At 43.9% G+C, this 19,927-nt stretch overlaps 1 protein-coding gene across 8 annotated transcripts in view; it reads left to right on the top strand.

The window, feature by feature from the left end:
* HECW1 (HECT, C2 and WW domain containing E3 ubiquitin protein ligase 1) overlaps window positions 1-19,927 on the top strand; it is a 481,556-nt gene that overhangs the window by 145,225 nt on the left and 316,404 nt on the right. For 3 of the 8 annotated variants that reach the window (XM_070788042.1, XM_070788043.1, XM_070788044.1), the window contains exon 2: window positions 8,160-8,217. The exons of the other annotated variants lie outside the window; for them this stretch is intronic. In XM_070788042.1, the coding sequence (XP_070644143.1) occupies window positions 8,191-8,217 (27 nt within the window). In that variant the 5' untranslated portion in view covers window positions 8,160-8,190. The remainder of the gene's footprint in view (window positions 1-8,159; window positions 8,218-19,927) is intronic. 8 annotated transcript variants of the gene reach the window in all.

The following is a 19,927-nucleotide window of genomic DNA, read 5'->3' as shown; positions in this document are numbered from 1 at the left end:
ATTGGCGGAGAGAGACCTAGATCTTGGTCATGAACACTAACCCTAGAGGAGGACTGGCCGGGGGCTGCCCCAACCCTGCCCTCACTACCTTGGATATAGGTCTCAGTTTTGCTCCTTATCCTAGCACTGCCCCTCTGCTGCTCAGAGTTGGGGTCTGAGGAATAAGACGCTAGAAGGAGGAGGCTGCACCTCCATTTCTGTTGCCTGGTCATGGAGTTGAAACTGCCCCTCAGATGGACATCTTTGGAAACTGTCTTCCTTAGGACCAGCATGAGCATCAGGTTGGGAAGAAAATGTCAAATGGGAAGTCCTGATACTAATAATGCATTATTAGTAGTAGAAATTTAGTCAGGGGTATGCTGCAGAACTGGAGAAATATATGAATACATGAAAATTTTAAACATATTAAAATAAGATGAGTATTAAGAAAATGAATAGCTCACTGGCAATACCAAGTCCATGCTCTTCAAGTAAAGCCTGAACTGTTTTTCAGAGCCTTTATTTTTTTTTTTTTCTTTAATTTAAGAGAGATGATCTCTAAGATAGAGGTGGGGGGACTTCCTTTCAGGACAGTGGTTAAGACTTCTCCTTCCAACACAGGGGATGCAGATTCAGTCCCTGGTCAGAGAGCTAAGGTCACATATAGCTCAGGCCAAAACACCCAAGACAGAAGCAATATTGTAACAAATTCAATAAAGACTTTAAAAATGGTCCACATAAAAAAAGAAAAAAGAATAGAGGGGCCTAAGAAATTGGTATTGTAAGTCATTAATGACTAAAAATGATGTATTGGCTCATTAAAAGATCTCCTCCCAGGGAAACAAATTCTATGATAATATACCCTTAACACTGCATACATGCTAAGTCACATCAGTTGTGTCCAACTCTCTGCGACCCTGTGAACTGTAGCCCACCAGGCTCCTCTGTCCATGGGATTCCCAGGCAAGAATACTGGAGTGGGTTGCTGTGCCCTCCTCCAGGTAATCTTCCCAACCCAGGAAATGAACCTGCATCCCTTATGTCTCTTGCATTGGCAGGCAGGTTCTTTACCACTAGCACCACCTGGGAAGTTCACCCTTAAGGTTAGTTAGTTAGTTCAGTCACTCAGTCGTGTCAGACTCTGCAGTCCCATGAATTGCAGCACGCCAGGCCTCCCTGTCCATCACCAACTCCCAGAGTTCACTCAACCCATGTCCATTGAGGCGGTGATGCCATCCAGCAATCTCATCCTCTGTCATCCCCTTCTCCTTCTGCCCCCAATCCCTCCTAGCATCAGGGTCTTTTCCAGTGAGTCAACTCTTCGCATGAGGTGGCCAAAGTATTGGAGTTTCAGCTTCAGCATCAGTCCTTCCAATGAACACCCAGGACTGATCTCCTTTAGGATGGACTGGTTGGATCTCCTTGCAGTCCAAGGGGCTCTCAAGAGTCTTCTCCAACAACACAGTTCAAAAGCATCAATTCTTCAGCGCTCAGCTTTCTTCACAGTCCAACTCTCACATCCATACATGACCACAGGAAAAACAATAGCCTTATTTGATAGTAAATCTTACCTCTCCTGAGAATTTAACTGGGATCCAGACAAAGAACTGAAAAAGATGAGCTTGAGAGGAAACAAAACTAGTCAGATGGTTAAAAAAACAGTAGTGCTAATAATGGATTCATGGTCACAAAGTTGGACCTCAAGATTGTCATGCTGCGTGAAGTAAGTCAGGCAGAGAAGGAGAAATATCATATGACATCCCTTATATGTGGAATCTAAAATGGTACAATTGAACTTATTTATGAAACAGAAACAGACTCACAGAGAATGAACTTATGGTTGCCGGGAGAGAAGACTGGGAGGAAGAGATAGGGAGTTTGGGATCGACATGTATACTCTGCTATACTTAATATGGATAACCATCAAGGTCCTGCTGTGTAGCAGGAAACTCTGTTCAGTGTTATGTGGCAGTCTGGATGGGAGGGGAGTTGAGGGGAGAGTGGATACATGTATATGTGTATTCACCATACCAGGTGGCTTCCCTGGTAGCTCAGCTGGTAAAGAATCTGCTTGCAATGCAGGAGACCCTGGTTCGATTCCTGGGTCAGGAAGATGTGCTGGAGAAGGGATAGGCTACCCACTCCAGTATTCTTAGGCTTCCCCGGTGGTTCAGCTGGTAAAGAATCTGTCCACAATGCGGGAGACCTGGGTTCGATACTTAGGTAGGAAAGACCCCTGGAGAAGGGGACACCTACCCACTCCAGTATTCTGGCCTATAGAATTCCATGGACTGTATATTCCATGGAATTGCAAAGAGCTGACACGACTGAGTGACTTTCACTTCACAAAAGAAGGGTATTAGATTTTCTTGAGGGCTTGGGGCTACTGAAATGAAAACTGTAGAGATTTAAATGTCCCTACAACTTGGCATCCCTCTTTAGAATTCAGCAGATCCTAGATGTCAATTATCCATACTGAGGACAACTTAAGATGACTGATAGTCATGATGGCGGGATAATTGTAGTAGCTGAACAGGTTTCTGAGGATATGAGATACATCCACTTAAAGGCAGTGTAAATTCTCTTCCAGTAGTACAAACCTCCTTTGAAGGCCAGCAACTCTGGGTCTCCTTTCCCATGATACCCACCTTCAGGCCAGTGGGACCTGCGGGGACCTCACCACCCAGGAGGTGGCACCTTGGTTAGACTTTGCTCCAACAGCTCCTTAGAACTGAAGAACCCACTGCCAATCAGAATCTCTGGCTTTCTTCAGGGGTGAGATTTTGGGTGACTTTTCATTGTATTATCTGCATGGCTTGGCTTTTTAGACAGCAAATGTACACTCTATAATTCCAAAACTGTTTTAAAATTCTGTCATCTTGTATATTGCTCACTTTTATCCATTCTGCCTCAATAATCTCCACTTATCAAATGCTGGTGGGAATGCAAACTAGTACAGCCACTATGGAGAACAGTGTGGAGATTCCTTAAAAAACTGGAAATAGAACTGCCTTATGATCCAGCAATCCCACTGCTGGGCATACACACTGAGGAAACCAGAATTGACAGAGACATGTGTACCCTGATGTTCATTGCAGCACTGTTTATAATAGCCAGGACATGGAAGCAACCCAGATGTCCATCAACAGATGAATGGATAAGAAAGCTGTGGAATATATACACAATTATTACTCAGCCATTAAAAAGAATACATTTGAATGAGTTCTAATGAGGTGGATGAAACTGGAGCCTATTATACAGAGTGAAGTAAGCCAGAAAGAAAAACACCAATACAGTATACTAACACATATATATGGAATTTAGAAAGATGGTAACAATAACCCTGTGTACGAGACAGCAAAAGAGACACTGATGTATAGAACAGTTTTTTGGACTCTGTGGGAGAGGGAGAGGGTGGGATTATTTGGAAGAATGGCATTGAAACATGTATAATATCATATATGGAACGAGTTGTCAGTCCAGGTTCGATGCACGATACTGGTTGCTTGGGGCTGGTGCACTGGGACGACCCAGAGGGATGGTATGGGGAGGGAGGAGGGAGGAGTGTTCAGGATGGGGAATACATGTATACCTGTGGCGGATTCATTTCAATATTAGGCAAAACCAATACAATATTGTAAAGTTTAAATATAAAATAAAATTAAAAAAAAAAACAAATGCAGACTGATTGGAAACATGAGAAAAACCAAACTAAATTTATTTTAGCAAACAATAAATCACCTGTGGCTTGAAGGCCAATGTCATGCTTTCTGAATTGGGTTTTTAATCATAGCTCATTGTGATTAGAGCAGGGTTAATATTGGTCCTGGAATAATATCTTATCTGGCTTATTTGACTTTTAATGATGGTGACTTCTACCCAGGTGGCAGTGGCAGTGACACAGTGTCCCCTCCTTCCCATATTTCACAGTTTTTGCTGCCTTTCAGCCTTGCCATTAGAAGGGCGCTGTTGGAGATAATATAACAGGGTGCTAGAGTGGATGCACTTCATTGATTATACTAAAGTCTGTGACTGTGTAGATCACAACAAACTGTGGAAAATTCTTAAAGAGATGGGTGTACCACCACCACCTTACCTGTCTCCTGAGAAACCTGTATATGAGTCAAGAAGCAACAGTTAGAACCGGACATGGAACAATGGACTGGTTCAAAATTGGGAAAAGAGTATGACAGGGCTGTATATTGTCATCCTACTTATTTAACTTATATGCAAAGTACATCATGTGAAATGCTAGGTTGAATGAATCACAAGCAGGAATCAAGATTTCCTGGAGAAATATCAACAACCTCAGATATGCAGATGATACCACTCTAAGGGCAGAAAGTGAAGAACTGGACCTCTTGATGAGGGTGAAAGAGGAGAGTGAAAAAAGCTGGCTTGAACCTCAACATTCAAAAATCTAAGATCATGGCATCCGTTCCCATCACTTCATGGCAAAGAGAAGGGGAAGAAGTGGAAGCAGTAACAGATTTTATTTTCTTGGACTCCAAAATCAGTGCAGGTGGTAGGTAACTGCAGCCATGAAACTAAAAAACACTCCTTGGAAGGAAAGCTATAACAAACCTAGACAGTGTATTAAAAAGCAGAGACATCGCTTTGCTGACAAAGGTCTGTATAGTCAAAGCTATGATTTGTCCAGTAGCCATGTATGGACGTGAGAGTTGGACCATAAAGAAGGCTGAGCACTGAAGATTTGACATTTTCAAGCTATGGTGCTGAAGAAGACTCTTGAGAGTCCCTTGGACAGCAAGGAGATCAAACCAGTCAATCCTAAAGGAAATTACCATTAATATTCATTGGAAGGACTGATGCTGAAGCTCCAATACTTTGGCCACCTGATGTGAAGAGTTGATTCATTTGCAAAGACCCTGTTGCTGGGAAAGATTGAGGGCAGAAGGTGAAGGGGGCTGCAGAGGATGAGATGGTTCGATAGCATCACCGACTCAATGGACATGAATTTGAGCAAACTCTGGGATATAGTGGAGGACGGAGGAGCCTGGAGTGCTGTAGTCCATGGGGTTGCAAAGAGTCAGGCATGACTTAGCAACTGAACAACAACACATCTACCGACAGAGTGGATACCAGGAGCTTGGAGAGCTGACACAGGGACCCGTGAAGGAACAGCTTGTCAGACGCTGTCCTTGCTGTGCTGCCCACGCCCTCCTGCTGGGGCTTCTACTGTAGGCACTGGTGCCAGGGTCTTCGGAGTTGTCCTTCTCACTGGACTTTCCTGCAGCCCTGTGCCCTGGGCTCCAAGAGTGTTCTCCATGGGTTTCAGCCCTTGGAGAGCAATAGAAGAAGTGGTTAAAGCTGTCTTTAAATCATGGGTACCTTTGAAGAAAGAATTGTGTAACTTCAGGTTATTTACAAGGTACAACTTTGTTGATCCCTAATACTGTCAACTGTCATTTCTCATGGGGTTTCCTGTGCTTGAATTCTTTGTGCTTATTCCTAGAAAGAGACCCTGTGGATATGTGAAACTTAGACAGTCTGAAAGCAGAGGGTAGGGACATATGTGGTTACTTTCATGTAGACAGATCACTTGGTGCCCCTTTCATTCCTTAATGTCCTTCAGCTCCAGCTTATTCTCATGGAAAAGGATTCTGTCTAGGTCCTCTTTGATAAGGTGGCACAGGATTTGGGGTTCAAAGGATGGATCCTTTTCTGTCTCATTCACTTTGTTTCTAAAGTCTCCACTTCTGCTCACCTCCTTATTTGACAAAGTCAAGTTTTGCAGTTAAACAGTAAATTGTAAGAAAACAATTTATAGTAAACTGTAAAGTGAAATACTCCAGTATCCCCAGGCTAAGTACTAAATACGTAACATCTAATTTGAATGGTCTTTTTTCTTTTTTTGTTCTGCCATCTCTTCTAATGTGTGTGTGTTTGATTAATTGGACCAGAATTTGGCTTAGGGCAGATGCAACAAAAGGCTCCTTTTACATCTTCTAAAGCCTAGACTGTGAGTTCAAGGGCATAGACAGTCCCCGATCATTTGTTCATTCATTTGTCCAATTCTCATTACATGTAGAGAACACTCCTTGTACTGCCCCAGCCCTGAGAAAGCTGGATCAACTCTGCAATACACTCATTATACAAATGATGTACCTAGTTCTTTTAAATTATTTTCAAAACTCCTAAAATAAATACAGAGTTCTGTTCCAGCGGCATCTGTTCTGGCTAGAGGTGGGCGGGGGGTGGTCCCAGAATGAGCCAAAACTAAAGGTGGAGAACAAAGGGCTGAGGGAAGCATGTTTTAGACGAGGGAACATCATATGCAGCTTCCAGGAAAGGAAGAGGGAGTGCCTGGGAAGGCTGTGAAACTCCCTGAGTGGCCAGCAGGAGTGGGGATATCATTTGTGGTGGGGAGAGAGGCAGGGCCAGATCCATTTGGCCTATTTGTCTGAAGAAGTCTCAAACTGGTATTTAGAACTTTAGCCTAAAAGAAGTGTGAGGTCACTAAAGCAAGAAAGTAATACAACTGGTCAGATGTTCCCTTTTTGAGAAGCATTCTGCCTGTTGTAGAGCAGGTCTTTAAGGTGAGGATGGAGACCAGTTAGGATCAACTGAGATTCAGGAGGAAAGGGAGGCTTGCACCATGATGGAAGAGGTGGAAATGGTGAGAAACAGATATCTAGAACAGCTAAGAGGAACGAGTGAATGAATTGGTCACTTGGTTGGATGCAGAGGATGGGCTTGGGGAGAAAAAGAACCAGAGGTGGATATCCAAGTTCCCCCATGGGAGATCTTGTGGATGAGGAAGACTTACAGAGTCAGGGCTGAGGATAAATAACTCCTTTGCACTGTGTTTGGGGGCTTCTGAGAAATTCCAGTGAATGCTAGGTTTGAACTTCAGATGAGAGTGCTAAGCTGTCAAAGAAGTGTGGATGTTGTCAGTTTCAGAGAGTAATAAAGTTCTTCGGTTGGAATATGAGCCTTCATGTAACTATAGGAGAGTCTGGGGACCTCCAACATGGGAAAGCCTGCAGATGGAACTGAGCTGGGTCAGCCTGAGGAGTGGTCATGTCCAGGACAGGGGCCTTGCTCCTGCAGAGCCGAGGAGCACTCAGCCTGAGCTTGGCACAGAACAGGATCTTAGGACATGGAGGCTGAACTCTCTTTCCTATTCACATCTGCTTGGACCAGGGATGGGAAGATAATCCATGCACCCAGAGTAAAAGCTTCCGACTCGCTTCTTGCATGAACACATTTGTCAGCAACACCAGGTTTCACTAGGATTTTGGAAAGCTGACATCCCATACTGCTTTCTTCTGAAATAAGACCATACCGGTTACTCTCACCACAACTTTCCCTTCAGAGGAAGATAAGTGTAGAAAATGAGGATGAAAAACTAGTGAACCAAAGTGATAGCCAGATTAAGAAGACCCTCATAGAATATCACCACAGTTTTCCTGGCATCTCTCTCTTCAAATTCTAATTGTTGACATGGTTTTTCTATTTAAAGCGGTGATGGTGTGGTGCCTGGCTACCATTTGGGGTGATACACTGCAAGGGAATAGGGCTTCCTCTTGAGTCTTTCACATCTGAGTAAATGTCAGCAGTTTAACTATAGATCTGGTTGCTTTGTGGTTGCAAGGATTTTACAAGTGGAGCATATCTGAGGATGCTTGTAAATAGTTTTCTCAGATAGCTGGGGAGGAACAGAACTCTCCCTCCCTGTAGGGCTCCCACACCAAATCTTTGTTTCCTGAAAGATTCTCACCCCTTAAACTTTAAAAATCCAGCATAAAATAATGCTGCTTGCTGTTAATTGGTCCATTTTTTTTTTCTCCAAAATGAGTATAATCCGGGATTTGCCTGGCATCCCAGTGGTTAAGACTTCACCTTTCAATGCAAGGGATATGGGTTCGATCCCTGGTCGAGGAGCTAAGATCCCACAGGTGTTGCAGACAAAAACCTAAAATGTTAAAAAGAAGCAATATTGGAACGAATTAAATAAAGACTTTAAAAAAATAGCCCACATAAAAAAAACTTTTAAAAAATGAGTATGAGCCTCATGTAATCTTTCCTTGTATGTGTCAGTTGCCCAAACCTGGTCTCTTGGTGGGGATGGGGCACAACGTTCTTCATGGGGGGAATGTCACTGACTTTGTTTGCTTGGGATACACGCTGAGTTAACCTCGTTGGACTTTCCCCAGGAATTGATGCGCATACACGTGGTGGGTCATTATGCTGCTGCACCTGTGTAGTGTGAAGGTCAGTGTGTTTTTCTGATTATAAGAACCCATCCATGTCATTCCATTATAAACCACTCCACTCATAATGGAATGTGCCTCAGCCCGGAGCCCTTTGTGGTTGCCCCAGCCCAGGAATTCTCTCCAGTGCAGCCCTGACATTTGAGATCCATCACCCACCCCTCCCCCACTGCCTGCATCTCCCCCTCACCCCAAATTTGACTGTGCTCCATTTTGAGATGATGTTCTTTGCATGTTGCGTTCTTCTTGTGTGATGTGAATGTACGGTTGTCACAAGTGAATTTGTACCCGGAAGCGAACACTCTCTGACGCTCCTTCTGGAATGACAGCTCGGAGCTCTGCTGGGGTGTGGGTGAATACTTTGCAGTTGATACGGGCATGGAGAAGCACACCTGGAGACCAGAGCAATGATTTCTCCTGCTGATTCTGAGTGGAACCAGCCACTGGGAGGTTACCAGCTCATTGCAGTGGACCTCAAGCAGCTGGTGGCTCTCCCAGAGGATCCTTCTTTCAGATCCCCTCAAACGTCCCTCTAAGTCCTCTGCTGCTAGGATTGCACAGTTTTATGACTTGTGGGCGCAGCCCTGGCTTGTAAAAATCGCAGCTCATATTTACTTATTTGCACATATGCACGGTGCATCAGCGTTTGTGTTGCACACTTTTCTTGTGTCAGTTCCTCTCCACTCACGACAATCTGAAGAGGTAGATATGACCATTGATGTACTAGAGAACTGGGCCAAAGAGGGCTCAGTCACTGCTCTAAGTCTCCCAGTGGGTAAGTGAGGAGCAGGGATTCAAACGCATCCAGGCTTTCTGAGCTAGCATCCTTGTCCGTGGGCCCTGGTGCTGCCCTGGGAGCATGCACTCAGCCAATCTTGAAATGAGGCTTTTGTTTACAAATAATAAAAGTTACATCTGCACAGTGCCTCACATATGTACTAAGCATATTCAAGTGCAGATTCAACTAATCCCTGAAATAACCGTTCAGCGAGGATAAGAATGCATGGGGATGTTCCTTAAGTGTCCCGGTGGTGCCCAGCCTGTAGCAGGATGAGCAGGCCTCAAGCTCAGCCCTTCTCTTCCATCTCACCCCAGGGCACCACTTCCAGAGCACCCAGAGGGGTGCTTTCTTAATGAGTGAGTTTTGAGGAATGCATTTAGAGAATGAGCATTTTGTGTATTATATTCAGGAAGAATTAAATTGGGACCTAGTTGTGTGCTGCTAAATGTCCAGGGACAGTCAGAGTGTGGTGACTTTAAATGTCCTTTTCTTATGGCACATCCCAGTCTGTTGTGCTGTCAGAGTTGCTTTCTCGAAGTTCACCCGGTTACTCCCACCCCTAGTCTTCCCCATTTGGGGAACACTTGACTTTTGCTAAAAGAACATTTTTCCCAATGCATGGCACTCTCATCTGCTTATACCCTGCTGGGACTTCTGAATTTTCTCTTTGGATGTAAAGATATACTGAGAAGCCTTTTAAAAATATCAAGTAGTTCCTTTGGGTGCATTTAACATTTTGGTAGAATGTCCCCCCTTTTCTCTTTCCAAGACTAACATCCTTGCAAAGTGGGGACTTCCCCGTCCCAGGGAATCTCAGCTCCTCTGCATTTTCAGATACAAACTGTTCCTTGAAATAAAACTCTCTGAATCTAGTAGCACAGTTAAGTGGGCACACACATCATCTCAGGGGATTTTATTCAGTGATCCAGGAAACACAACAGTTGAGCATCCTCCCCTGACATTTATGTGAGTGAGCACTCCCTGATTAACAAGAAAGAGAAGACAGCGATCACAGCTGATTCTCCCAAAGGACATAGTTTATGAAATGCAATCATAACCACAACCTCTTGCATGACAATGACACTGGAAACCCGAGGGGACAGAATCAGCTGCTTTATTCCCAGTTTCCATTGCAAGTCACTGTAAAACTTCCTGTCCCCAACTCTGTAGGATAAAGGAAATCTTCTGGCCCTATAACTTTTGCCTTTTTTGATTAAATCTTCAAAATAAAAAATGATCCCAAGGTTTTCTACACCTTCCTAATATGTTCCAAGAAGATCTACCATGTTGCAAAATGAGTGTGCAGCATTACTAGCTGTTAAAAAGGTCTAATAGGCACCCCTGGCTGAGAACTGCTACAACTGGTGGGAACTAAGTGTTAATGAACAAGACAATGGAGAAGGAATCTGCAAGGCAGATCATTATGCTACAAAGAGGGTCTTCTTGCTCAAAGATAAGTTTCCTGAAACCTCTCAAAGCTCCATTTTGGAAAAACAAACAAACCTTATGGCTTGTGTGTTACAATGATTAGCATCTCTGTGTTTGTTGGGTCCCTGAGGACATAGACGCTGATTGTTCATGAGAAAAGTAAAGCCTGGAAGAGAAGAGGAAGAAGAATCAGGCCGGGACTGCAGCCTGACAGTCTCTTCCAGACCAGAGCTCTCAGGAGCAATGCCTGCCTGTTTTGAAACACTCATATTGGGTGGGGTTAGCCAGGCCTTGGTAGCCTCATGTCGCTCAGAGCACCCTCAGAAGACCACATCTCAAAGGCTGAGGTGGACCTGAAGGAGTTGGGGGTTGTTAGCTGATGCCCTCCTGGAAGCTGGGCAGTGGAGTCCTTTCTTAAAGGGCTCTCTGAGAAGCTCATCTGCCACACCCTCCAGGGACTTCAGAAAATCAGTTTTTCTGGGCTTTTCAGAATTTGATCAGAAGCAGCTGGAGACAGGGAGACAGTGCTAAGATGTGATCCTTTGCCAGAATTCACAGCCTAATGTAGTGGGAGGGAGGGGAGTGGAAGAAAGAGAGCAAACTCTGGCTTATTAGGTTTCTCTCTGGGTCAGGGCGTGTGCTAGGTGAAGAGATTTAGAAGAATAGGCCTTTAAGATTCCAGGAATCTCAAAACTTCTCACACAGAAAGTGAGGACCAGAGAGACTGTGCCCAGGATCTCCCAGAGATGGCAGGGCCCCAGGATGCCCAGGACTCAGCTCCACTCAGCTTCCTGTCTGTTCCTGACCCAACACCCCGTAGACCCAAGTCTGCTCACAACTTCTGTTAAGTTATGGAGTGTTCCTGGTCTGTTGCTTCCTCTTGACCCCAGACTATATGATAAAGGAATGCTATGGCTCCCTGACATTTTGTGTTCTTATTATATATTTCAAACTGAAAGTGATCCCAAGACTTCCTGGACCTTATCCCACCCCTTTGTGTCCACGCAGGGTGAGCTCCATGTCTAGAATGAATTAGAAAACCGAGGTGTGAATCCTTGGGTGTCTGAAGCGCACAGCTGGCTCTCCTTAACTTCCACTATAGCTCTGTCTGGCTTTTCAGTTACAGTGTCATCCAGGCATAAATGGAAAATGTCATCAGAAGCCTCAGTTCCACCCTACAATTTGTCATCTTGACACCAATAGAAAGTCGGCATACCATTAATTCTCTACACTTATTGATTTGGAAACTCAATTAAAAAGCTGACTGCTATCCTCTTCCTCCTCCTCTGATTCTCTTCTTTCCCCTCTTCCTCTCGCTCCTCCTCCCCTCTCCCTCCTCTCCTCTTTACTCTCCTTCTTCTCCCCCACCAAATAGTCTTCGGTTTCTAGAGTCCTAAGCCACAGTACTGCAGTGACTACTGTAGCTAAATCTCCCTGCATATGAAGCCACAAGCTTTCGACTTTACCAAGTTAGGGACCACCGTGGTCTCCCCTCTAGCCTTTCTCCAGTCACTGCCTTAACTCAGTCCTCCTGGACTCGGAGAGAGAAATACTGTGATCCACATTGCTAACGGGTGAGCTGAGTCATGCCCTTGGCAGAGTCAAGGAACTATGTCAAGGAGACCAGTAGTCTTGAGTGAGTCTGGAAGGGGTCTGACCTGACAAGGGATGTCTTCTTCAGGGTCTGCTTGCCTCTGCCCAACAGGTGATGGGTGCTCCCCTAGCCTTGAACTAGGATTATCTGGGGTGCTTTGGGTCTGCCTGAACCTGAGGGGAGAGCTCTGCCACCAGTATTTTCTCATTAGAAAGCAGCAGCCTCAGCACAGAGGTAAGACTGCCCTGCTGACTTGCTCACAGCCTGCCCCAATGATAGTTCTGAGCGTCATCCTGATGCAGCAGCCCTGGAGGACCAGGCCACGCAGGCTCAACCATTTCTGTTAACTACCCCCAGCAGGACCGGAGCTGCAAGCCCAGAGCAAGGCTGGGACAGTGAACAACTTCTCCGTCTGCTCTGTAGAAGGTGTCTTGTTTTGAATACATAATCTGTCCTGTTCTTTCAAAGTAAGTGCTTTTATAAAAGGTCTGGACTGTCCTTTAAACATCTTTCTTTTTTTTTTTCCTCACTTAACAGGAAATGTATTTCTATCCTTTTGTGGACTTAACTTTAGGAAAGGAGCTTGGTAGAGGGAGAATGCTTTTGTGTGAAATTCAAAGATTGGTTTAAACTAGGGCATGCACATGGCATAGCTATTTTGCACAGACAGCAGGTGGCAAAAACATGCATGTGTGGCTAGCTGTTTGGAGCTTTGCTTATTTGAAGTAGTGTATGATAAGTGGTTTTGTTTGAGCAAAGGAGTACCAGCTTTATTTGCAGCCACAGAGGAGATGCCCTTCTTGCTGGGTAGTGCTAGATTTAGAGCCAGAATTTTCTTTTTCAGCAAGAACTAGAAGTTCCCCAGCGTTGCTTTTTATCCCCTCATGCCCATTTGTGTGCAGAATTCTTAGAGAACGCAGCATTCCTAATGTCCTGCTACACTCTCCGTACAGCACCGTGTGTCAGCAGATATGGGTCCTGGGTCTGTTTACTCAGCTCTGCTTTCTAAATGAAAGTTCTTGTTTTACACGGCTTCAGACAAGAAGTCAGGATTTTCATGATCACAGCTAAACACATGAGTGGATGTGTATTTGCCTTTCTCTCTTGCAGATTTTTTTTTAGCAAAGTATAAGCAGGATTTAGGATTTATTTTATTCTCCTTCAAATTTTTGGATAGGAATTATCCTGAGTTACCCAAAGCAACCTCAAGAACCCCTAGAAATTGGACATCAGACTCTGGCATAAGAGCCCTATAACACAAGCTCCTCCTGGCTTTGATGTTTCAGATCAAGGCATGGATCAGTCATTTATTATTCACTGGGCACCTATTAATTATGCACCTGCTATGAACCAGATAACGGCCGATGTGTGGGAGAGACAACCAAGAGAAGACGGATGAGCCCCTGCCCTCATGAAGAATTCATTCTGGTTGAGGGGAGGGGCTTGTCAGAAGGTGAACATCACAAATAAGTTTATAACATGTTGTCAGGAATGGAGAGGGGGTAAGAAGAAAGAGAGCAGGGTAAGCATGTGTGGGGAAGAGAGGGCCTGGAAACACCATGTTCACCTTCTCTGCTGCTGCATCCCACTTCTGGGTTCAATCTCTGAAAACCCATGCTGTTTCTGAACTTGTGTAAAAATACAGTCCCATGGTTACTACCACCTCTACACACCTTAAAGACATTATTTTATTTAGCTGCCAGTGGCTTTTGTTGGATATGATCTTGTTGATGACCTGTAAGAAAAAAAAATAGGCAATTTTACAGAAAAATTGGTTTCTTTTGGGAAAAAAAGCAAAAGTTCTTGCAGCCCTGAGCTCCAGTTCTGCTTGGCAGTAGGTGGCAAGAACTGAATGTGGTCTCTGTTAGGACCTTCTGATTGTCATTGTTGCCACTTAGCTCACCTGCCTCTAAAGGCAGCCATGGTTCCAGCCTATTTTGGTGCCAGCCCTTCAGAAGTTCAGAGCAGTGATGTTTCCTGTATCAGAACCCTTCCTAACTAGATGGGCCCATGGAGCTTTCTCCTCCTTCCTTCCCCTTCAATCACTTTAGGTAGGCTCAATGCTTTCTGCTAGCTACAAGGGGCTGTCAAGGTGCTACCAAACTTTCACAGTTCCAGGCTAAGTTGGAGAAGCCATCTAGTTGAAGAATGAACCCTGTCCTTTTGCAGTCCCAGATGGCTTTCACATGACCCAGAAGAGCAGGAGACTCAATGCAGTTCACAACACCTAGTATATTTTCATTCTGGATAGTTACAGGTTGTAAATAACTCAGATGTTCTAAGAGTTATAGTTTCATTACAGTTCCACCTAATTAAAATGAAAGCCCATTCTCTGGTTATTTCATCCTTTGTCCCTTAGACAAATCCATCAACCAAATCTTCCCCTGACATGAAGAACAAAATGTATTAGCCAAAGCACATGTTCCAATTACTGTTTATTTCATTTCTGTTTGACTTTTCACAGTACCATGCCATTCATCACCTGACAGGTAGGGGTGTGACCACAATGATTGCAAGAGGCGGTGTCCCCTGAGCTAGACAGGGCACGTGCCATGGGATCCTTGGCTCATGGGATCCTCCCGAGAAACTCATTGTTCAGCAGCACCCTTCTTGTCCCAGCTGGTCAATCAGTGTTGACCTAGAATTCACTCACTCACACAGAATATTTCCAAATGTATGTAACTATCATAACCATATGTTTGTAAGCCCTCTAATCAGTGTTTAAATTTACTTAAACAAATAACATTTCCCTACTCCATAATAGATAATAGAGCTTTACTGGGCAATGCCTTCCATCTGTTCTTTTTCTCCTGTCAGAAGGATACCTCTGACTGTCCTCTGCAATTTTTTGCCCCACCCAATGTTCCCATTGCTAGGGGGCAGTCTGATCCTCACTCATCAGGGCTGTGCTCATTCTTCTGAAGGTGGATCTCCTCATGGCCATTCTATGGCTACAGTTGCCTAGGATCCCCAGCAGCTTTAGCATCAGCTGGGAGCTTAGAAATGTATACTGTCAAGCCCACTCCAGAAATGCTAAATTAATATATGCTTTTTAATAAGATTCCTGGGAAATTCACATAGACCTTCAAGTAGATAAAGCATATACTTTCACCACAGCCATTGGCTCTATCCACTTTGACTAACAGCCTCTTGCAAGAAAAACTCCTTCAACCCTGAATGGATATTCTCTGATCACTGGTTGTGAGTTCCCCAGTCAAACACAGACCCTCACATTTTGTGATCTTAATTTTTGGTAGTTATTATATTCAGGTAAATGCCACCATATCATTAACAGTTGGCCATGGTATAAAGTATCCTTGGGAACTAAGTCATTCATCTGAAACATCTAAATGGTCATTAAGGGAAAAGTAATCTTGCAGTATAGTTTAACAGTGGAGGTAGGATGTGGAAAATCCAATTAAAGTCATTAAAAGACAGCTGTTAAATTAAATAGATTGTTATTTCCAGGCAGGCAAGACAGAAAAGTGGTTAAGCACTGACACGGGAATCAGGGACCAGCCTGGTTAGGGTCCAGCTTTGCTCCCAGCTTTGTGACCTTGGAGACGTTACTGAGCTCAGTCATTCACAAATCCACCTGCTCAAAATAACCATCTGTAGAGCTTGGAAATAAATTCACAACTGCTCTGGATCCATCAATAGAGTCTCTGCTTTAGGTTTTTTGTAAGACCGAAGCATCTGCATTTTTTAAAAACCCTCAGGTTATTTTGATATCTGAATGAGTTTGGGAACCAGTAGCAGCTTTATGGAGCTTCTAACTGAAACCATTAGGTAGCGTTCCAGGGAGCTCTGAAGAGCTCCAGTCCTTTATGTCTGAAAGACTTTAGTGAGAAACAAAGTGATAAGTGATTTATTAGAATAGGATGCTTGTGAGGCCTACAAGTAGGTGGGCAAGAAGGTGCCATGCCCTGAGAACTTACTGGGCTACAGTTTGATAATCAAAGGAAAAGTGGGGAGGGGGAGAATACCTGTATCATTCTTGAGTGGATGTCATGCTTTCATCGTTGACTTCTCCTCCGGGTTGGACAGTGGAGTTTTTTTGTCCCTACATGGACAGGATAGGTCCACAAATTATTGTTTTTTTATATGTGCAGAGAGCATGTCCTAACTTACTGGGTTCACTATGCAGGATATGGGCCTCATGCCACCACTGTTCTATTGTTTTTTATATGTGCAGAGAGCATGTCCTAACTTACTGGGTTCACTATGCAGGAAATGGGCCTCGTGCCACCACTGTTCTATTGTTTTGGAGCACGCCTCGTGCTTCAGTTGCATGGTTTTGTTGCTAAGCAAGCCTGTTTGGTTTTGTGGTTAAGCAAACCTTGTTTGAGTAATCATTAACTTACAGGGGTCTCTCATATCTTTTCTACTTACAATCTGCTAGTGGGATTAACTATTTAATCACCTACTTTGTCCCTTTACTCTGTCCCTATCATAACCCCTTTGTTCTCAAATGAGGATAACAATGGAGCAGTCTTGTGGATTTAATGGTAACATGAAGGGCAAGGTCCTGTCTCGTGCCTGAGACAGTAGTTGCTCAACATCAACAGTGATGATAACAAGGATGATGGTGATGCTGATGGTAATGAAGGCGGTGGTGGTAACAGGGATGATGATAATGATGCAGGCTCCATTTACACATCAATTGGTATACACAAACCTACGTTCTTTATTAGCTTTAATTTAGAATGGGCCTCTGTATAAAGTGAAAGTGGAAGTGAAAGTCACTCAGTCGTGTCCAACTCTTTGTGACCCCATGGACTATACAGTCCATGGAATTCTCCAGGCCAGAATACTGGAGTGGGTAGACTTTCCCTTCTCCAGGGGATCTTCCCAACCCAGGAATCGAACCTGGGTCTCTTGCATTGCAAGTGGATTCTTTACCAGCTGAGCTACCAGGGAAGCCAGGCCTCTGTATAGAGGCCTATGAACATAAATTGCCAGATTAAGTATGATTATTTTATTATGACTGCTGGTAGTTCTGCATCAAGCTTTACTCCACACTTACAATAACACTGTTTTCTATTTGTTTATTACTTTCAATTTTCCAAGTGCTTTAAAATCCACAACATTCCCTCCAATCTTAAGAGGTGGACAGAGCTATCACAGGAAATTGCCTTCATTTGATAACTGAGGAAGCAAGGGACTTCCTTAGAGCTGCCCCCTGAGCAACCTGGAAGAGGGCTCAAGTCTTTGTGCCCAGGATCTATGTAGAAAAACTTCTGTCTTTCAACCAAAAGCTCATATTAAGGGGGAGTTTCCCGGAAAATCTTGATTGACTATTAATAAGTCTCCACAGGTTAGATTAACAATTGTCCGGGAAATATCTTTGTTTCCTGAGTCAGTCTCAAATTTCATCTTATCTTCAGGTCTTTTCAAACCTGAGGAGACCAGTCACAGAGGATCCTTCTTTCACAGGAAAATCAATGACCACTCAGGGTAAAATAGTATAGTGAAGTAAAATAGCATAAGTGAAGGATAACACAATTTAGGTATTTGTTAGAAGTATGACATGGTCTACCAATCTTATATTGTAGCACATGTATCTGCACCTTTTCATGAATTCTCTCATGCACTCTCACTGGAAAGTTGTGTCAAAGAGTTCAACAGAATATACTAGAAAGCACACATATCAGCATTAAGTCAGGATACGATCTGCTGACATCATATTCACAGGAACTCAATAAAAACTTCCTTGCCTTCCCCATTTTCTTCAGCAAAGGTTCAGACCTCCAGCTACCTTGGAACATGCTGTGTGAAAGTGTGCGAGGAGCCAGGCCCCTGTCAGCTCTACTTCCATTAAATCATCATTTCTCTCCTCCTTGACACTGGCCCTCCCTCCGCCAGAAACAGTCACTCTCTACTTCCTTGAAAACCACAGAACCAATTGTAACTGTTAGCTGTTTAAATTTGTCTCCATCAAAGTCACTTATACCCCTAAGACCCTGAGGTGTTACTAAAATGAGGGTATTGAGTTACTTTCTCTGGGACCACTTTCCTCAGTGGGCTACCCTGTATCATCTCTGTGCACTCCATTCAGTAACCCACTCCCTTCTTCTTTATTGCAGACATGTATGGAAAAGTTCGATTACAAGTCAAGAATGGGAAACACAATGTCCTAGGGAATCAATACAATGAATTAACAATTAGAATCCCAGCTCTATATTATTAAAAATTAGGGCATCTGAGAGCTGAATGTGTGCCCAATGGGATCCAAGTTGCTAACCCATTTGTTTTGATTCCTCATCTGGAATCATCAGTTCAGTTCAGTTCGGTCGCTCAGTCATGTCCAACTCTCTGCGACCCCATGAATCGCAGCACGCCAGGCCTCCCTGCCCATCGCCAACTCCCAGAGTTCACCCAGACTCATGTGCATCGAGTCGGTGATGCCATCCAGCCATCTCATCCTCTGCCATCCTCTTCTCCTCCTGCCCCCAATCCCTCCCAGCATCAGGGTCTTTTCCAATGAGTCAACTCTTCGCATGATGTGGCCAAAGTATTTCAGTTTCAGCCTCAGCATCAGTCCTTCCAATAAACACCCAGGACTGGTCTCCTTTAGGATGGACTGGTTGGATCTCCTTGCAGTCCAAGGGACTCTCAAGAGTCTTCTCCAGCACCACAGTTCAAAAGCATCAATTCTTTGGCACTCAGCTTTCTTCACAGTCCAACTCTCACATCCATACATGACCACTGGAAAAACCATAGCCTTGACTAGATGGACCTTTGTTGGCAAAGTAATATCTCTGCTTTTGAATATGCTATCTAGGTTGGTCATAACTTTCCTTCCAAGGACTAAGCATCTTTTAATTTCATGGCTGCAATCACCATCTGCAATGATTTTGGAGCCCCCAAAAATAAAGTCTGACACTGTTTCCCCATCTATTTGCCATGAAGAGATGGGACCAGATGCCATGATCTTACTTTGCTGAATGTTGAGCTTTAAACCAACTTTTTCACTCTCCTCTTTCACTTTCAAAAAGAGGCTTTTTACTTCCTCTTCACTTTCGGCCATAAGGGTGGTGTCATCTGCATATCTGAGGTTATTGATATTTCTCCCAGCAGTCTTGATTCCAGCTTTTGCTTCTTCCAGTCCAGCGTTTCCCATGATGTACTCTGCATATAAGTTGAATAAGCAAGGTGACAATATACAGCCTTGACGTACTCCTTTCCCTATTTGGAACCAGTCTGTTGTTCCATGTCCACTTCTAACTGTTGCTTCCTGACCTGCATATAGGTTTCTCAAGAGGCAGATCAGGTGGTCTGGTATTCCCATCTCTTTCAGAATTTCCCACAGTTTATTGTGATACACACAGTCAAAGGCTTTGGTATAGTCAATAAAACAGAAATAGATGTTTTTCTGGAACTCTCTTGCCTTTTCAATGATCCAGCAGATGCTGGCAATTTGATCTCTGGTTCCTCTGCTTTTTCTAAAACCAGCTTGAACATCTGGATGTTCATGGTTCACGTATTGCTGATGCATGGCTTGGAGAATTTTGAGTATAGCTTTATTAGCATGTGAGATGAGTGCAATTGTGCGGTAGTTTGAGCATTCTTTGGGATTGCCTTTCTTTGGGATTGGAATGAAAACTGATCTTTTCCAGTCCTGTGGCCACTGCTGAGTTTTCCAAATTTGCTAGCATATTGAGTGCAGCACTTTCACAGCATCATCTTTCAGGATTTGAAATTCCATCACCTCCACTAGCTTTGTTCATAGTGATGCTTTCTAAGGGCCACTTGACTTCACATTCCAGGATGTCTGGCTCTAGGTCAGTGATCACACCATCGTGATTATCTGAGTCATGAAGATCTTTTTGTTTAGTTCTTCTGTGTATCCTTGCCACCTCTTCTTAATATCTTCTGCTTCTGTTAGGTCCATACCATTTCTGTCCT

Source organism: Bos indicus, chromosome 4 (assembly GCF_029378745.1).
Source record: "Bos indicus isolate NIAB-ARS_2022 breed Sahiwal x Tharparkar chromosome 4, NIAB-ARS_B.indTharparkar_mat_pri_1.0, whole genome shotgun sequence".
Classification (NCBI taxonomy): domain Eukaryota; kingdom Metazoa; phylum Chordata; class Mammalia; order Artiodactyla; family Bovidae; genus Bos; species Bos indicus.
Note: the sequence above shows the minus strand (reverse complement) of the source record. Positions and strands in the feature narration are given on the sequence as shown.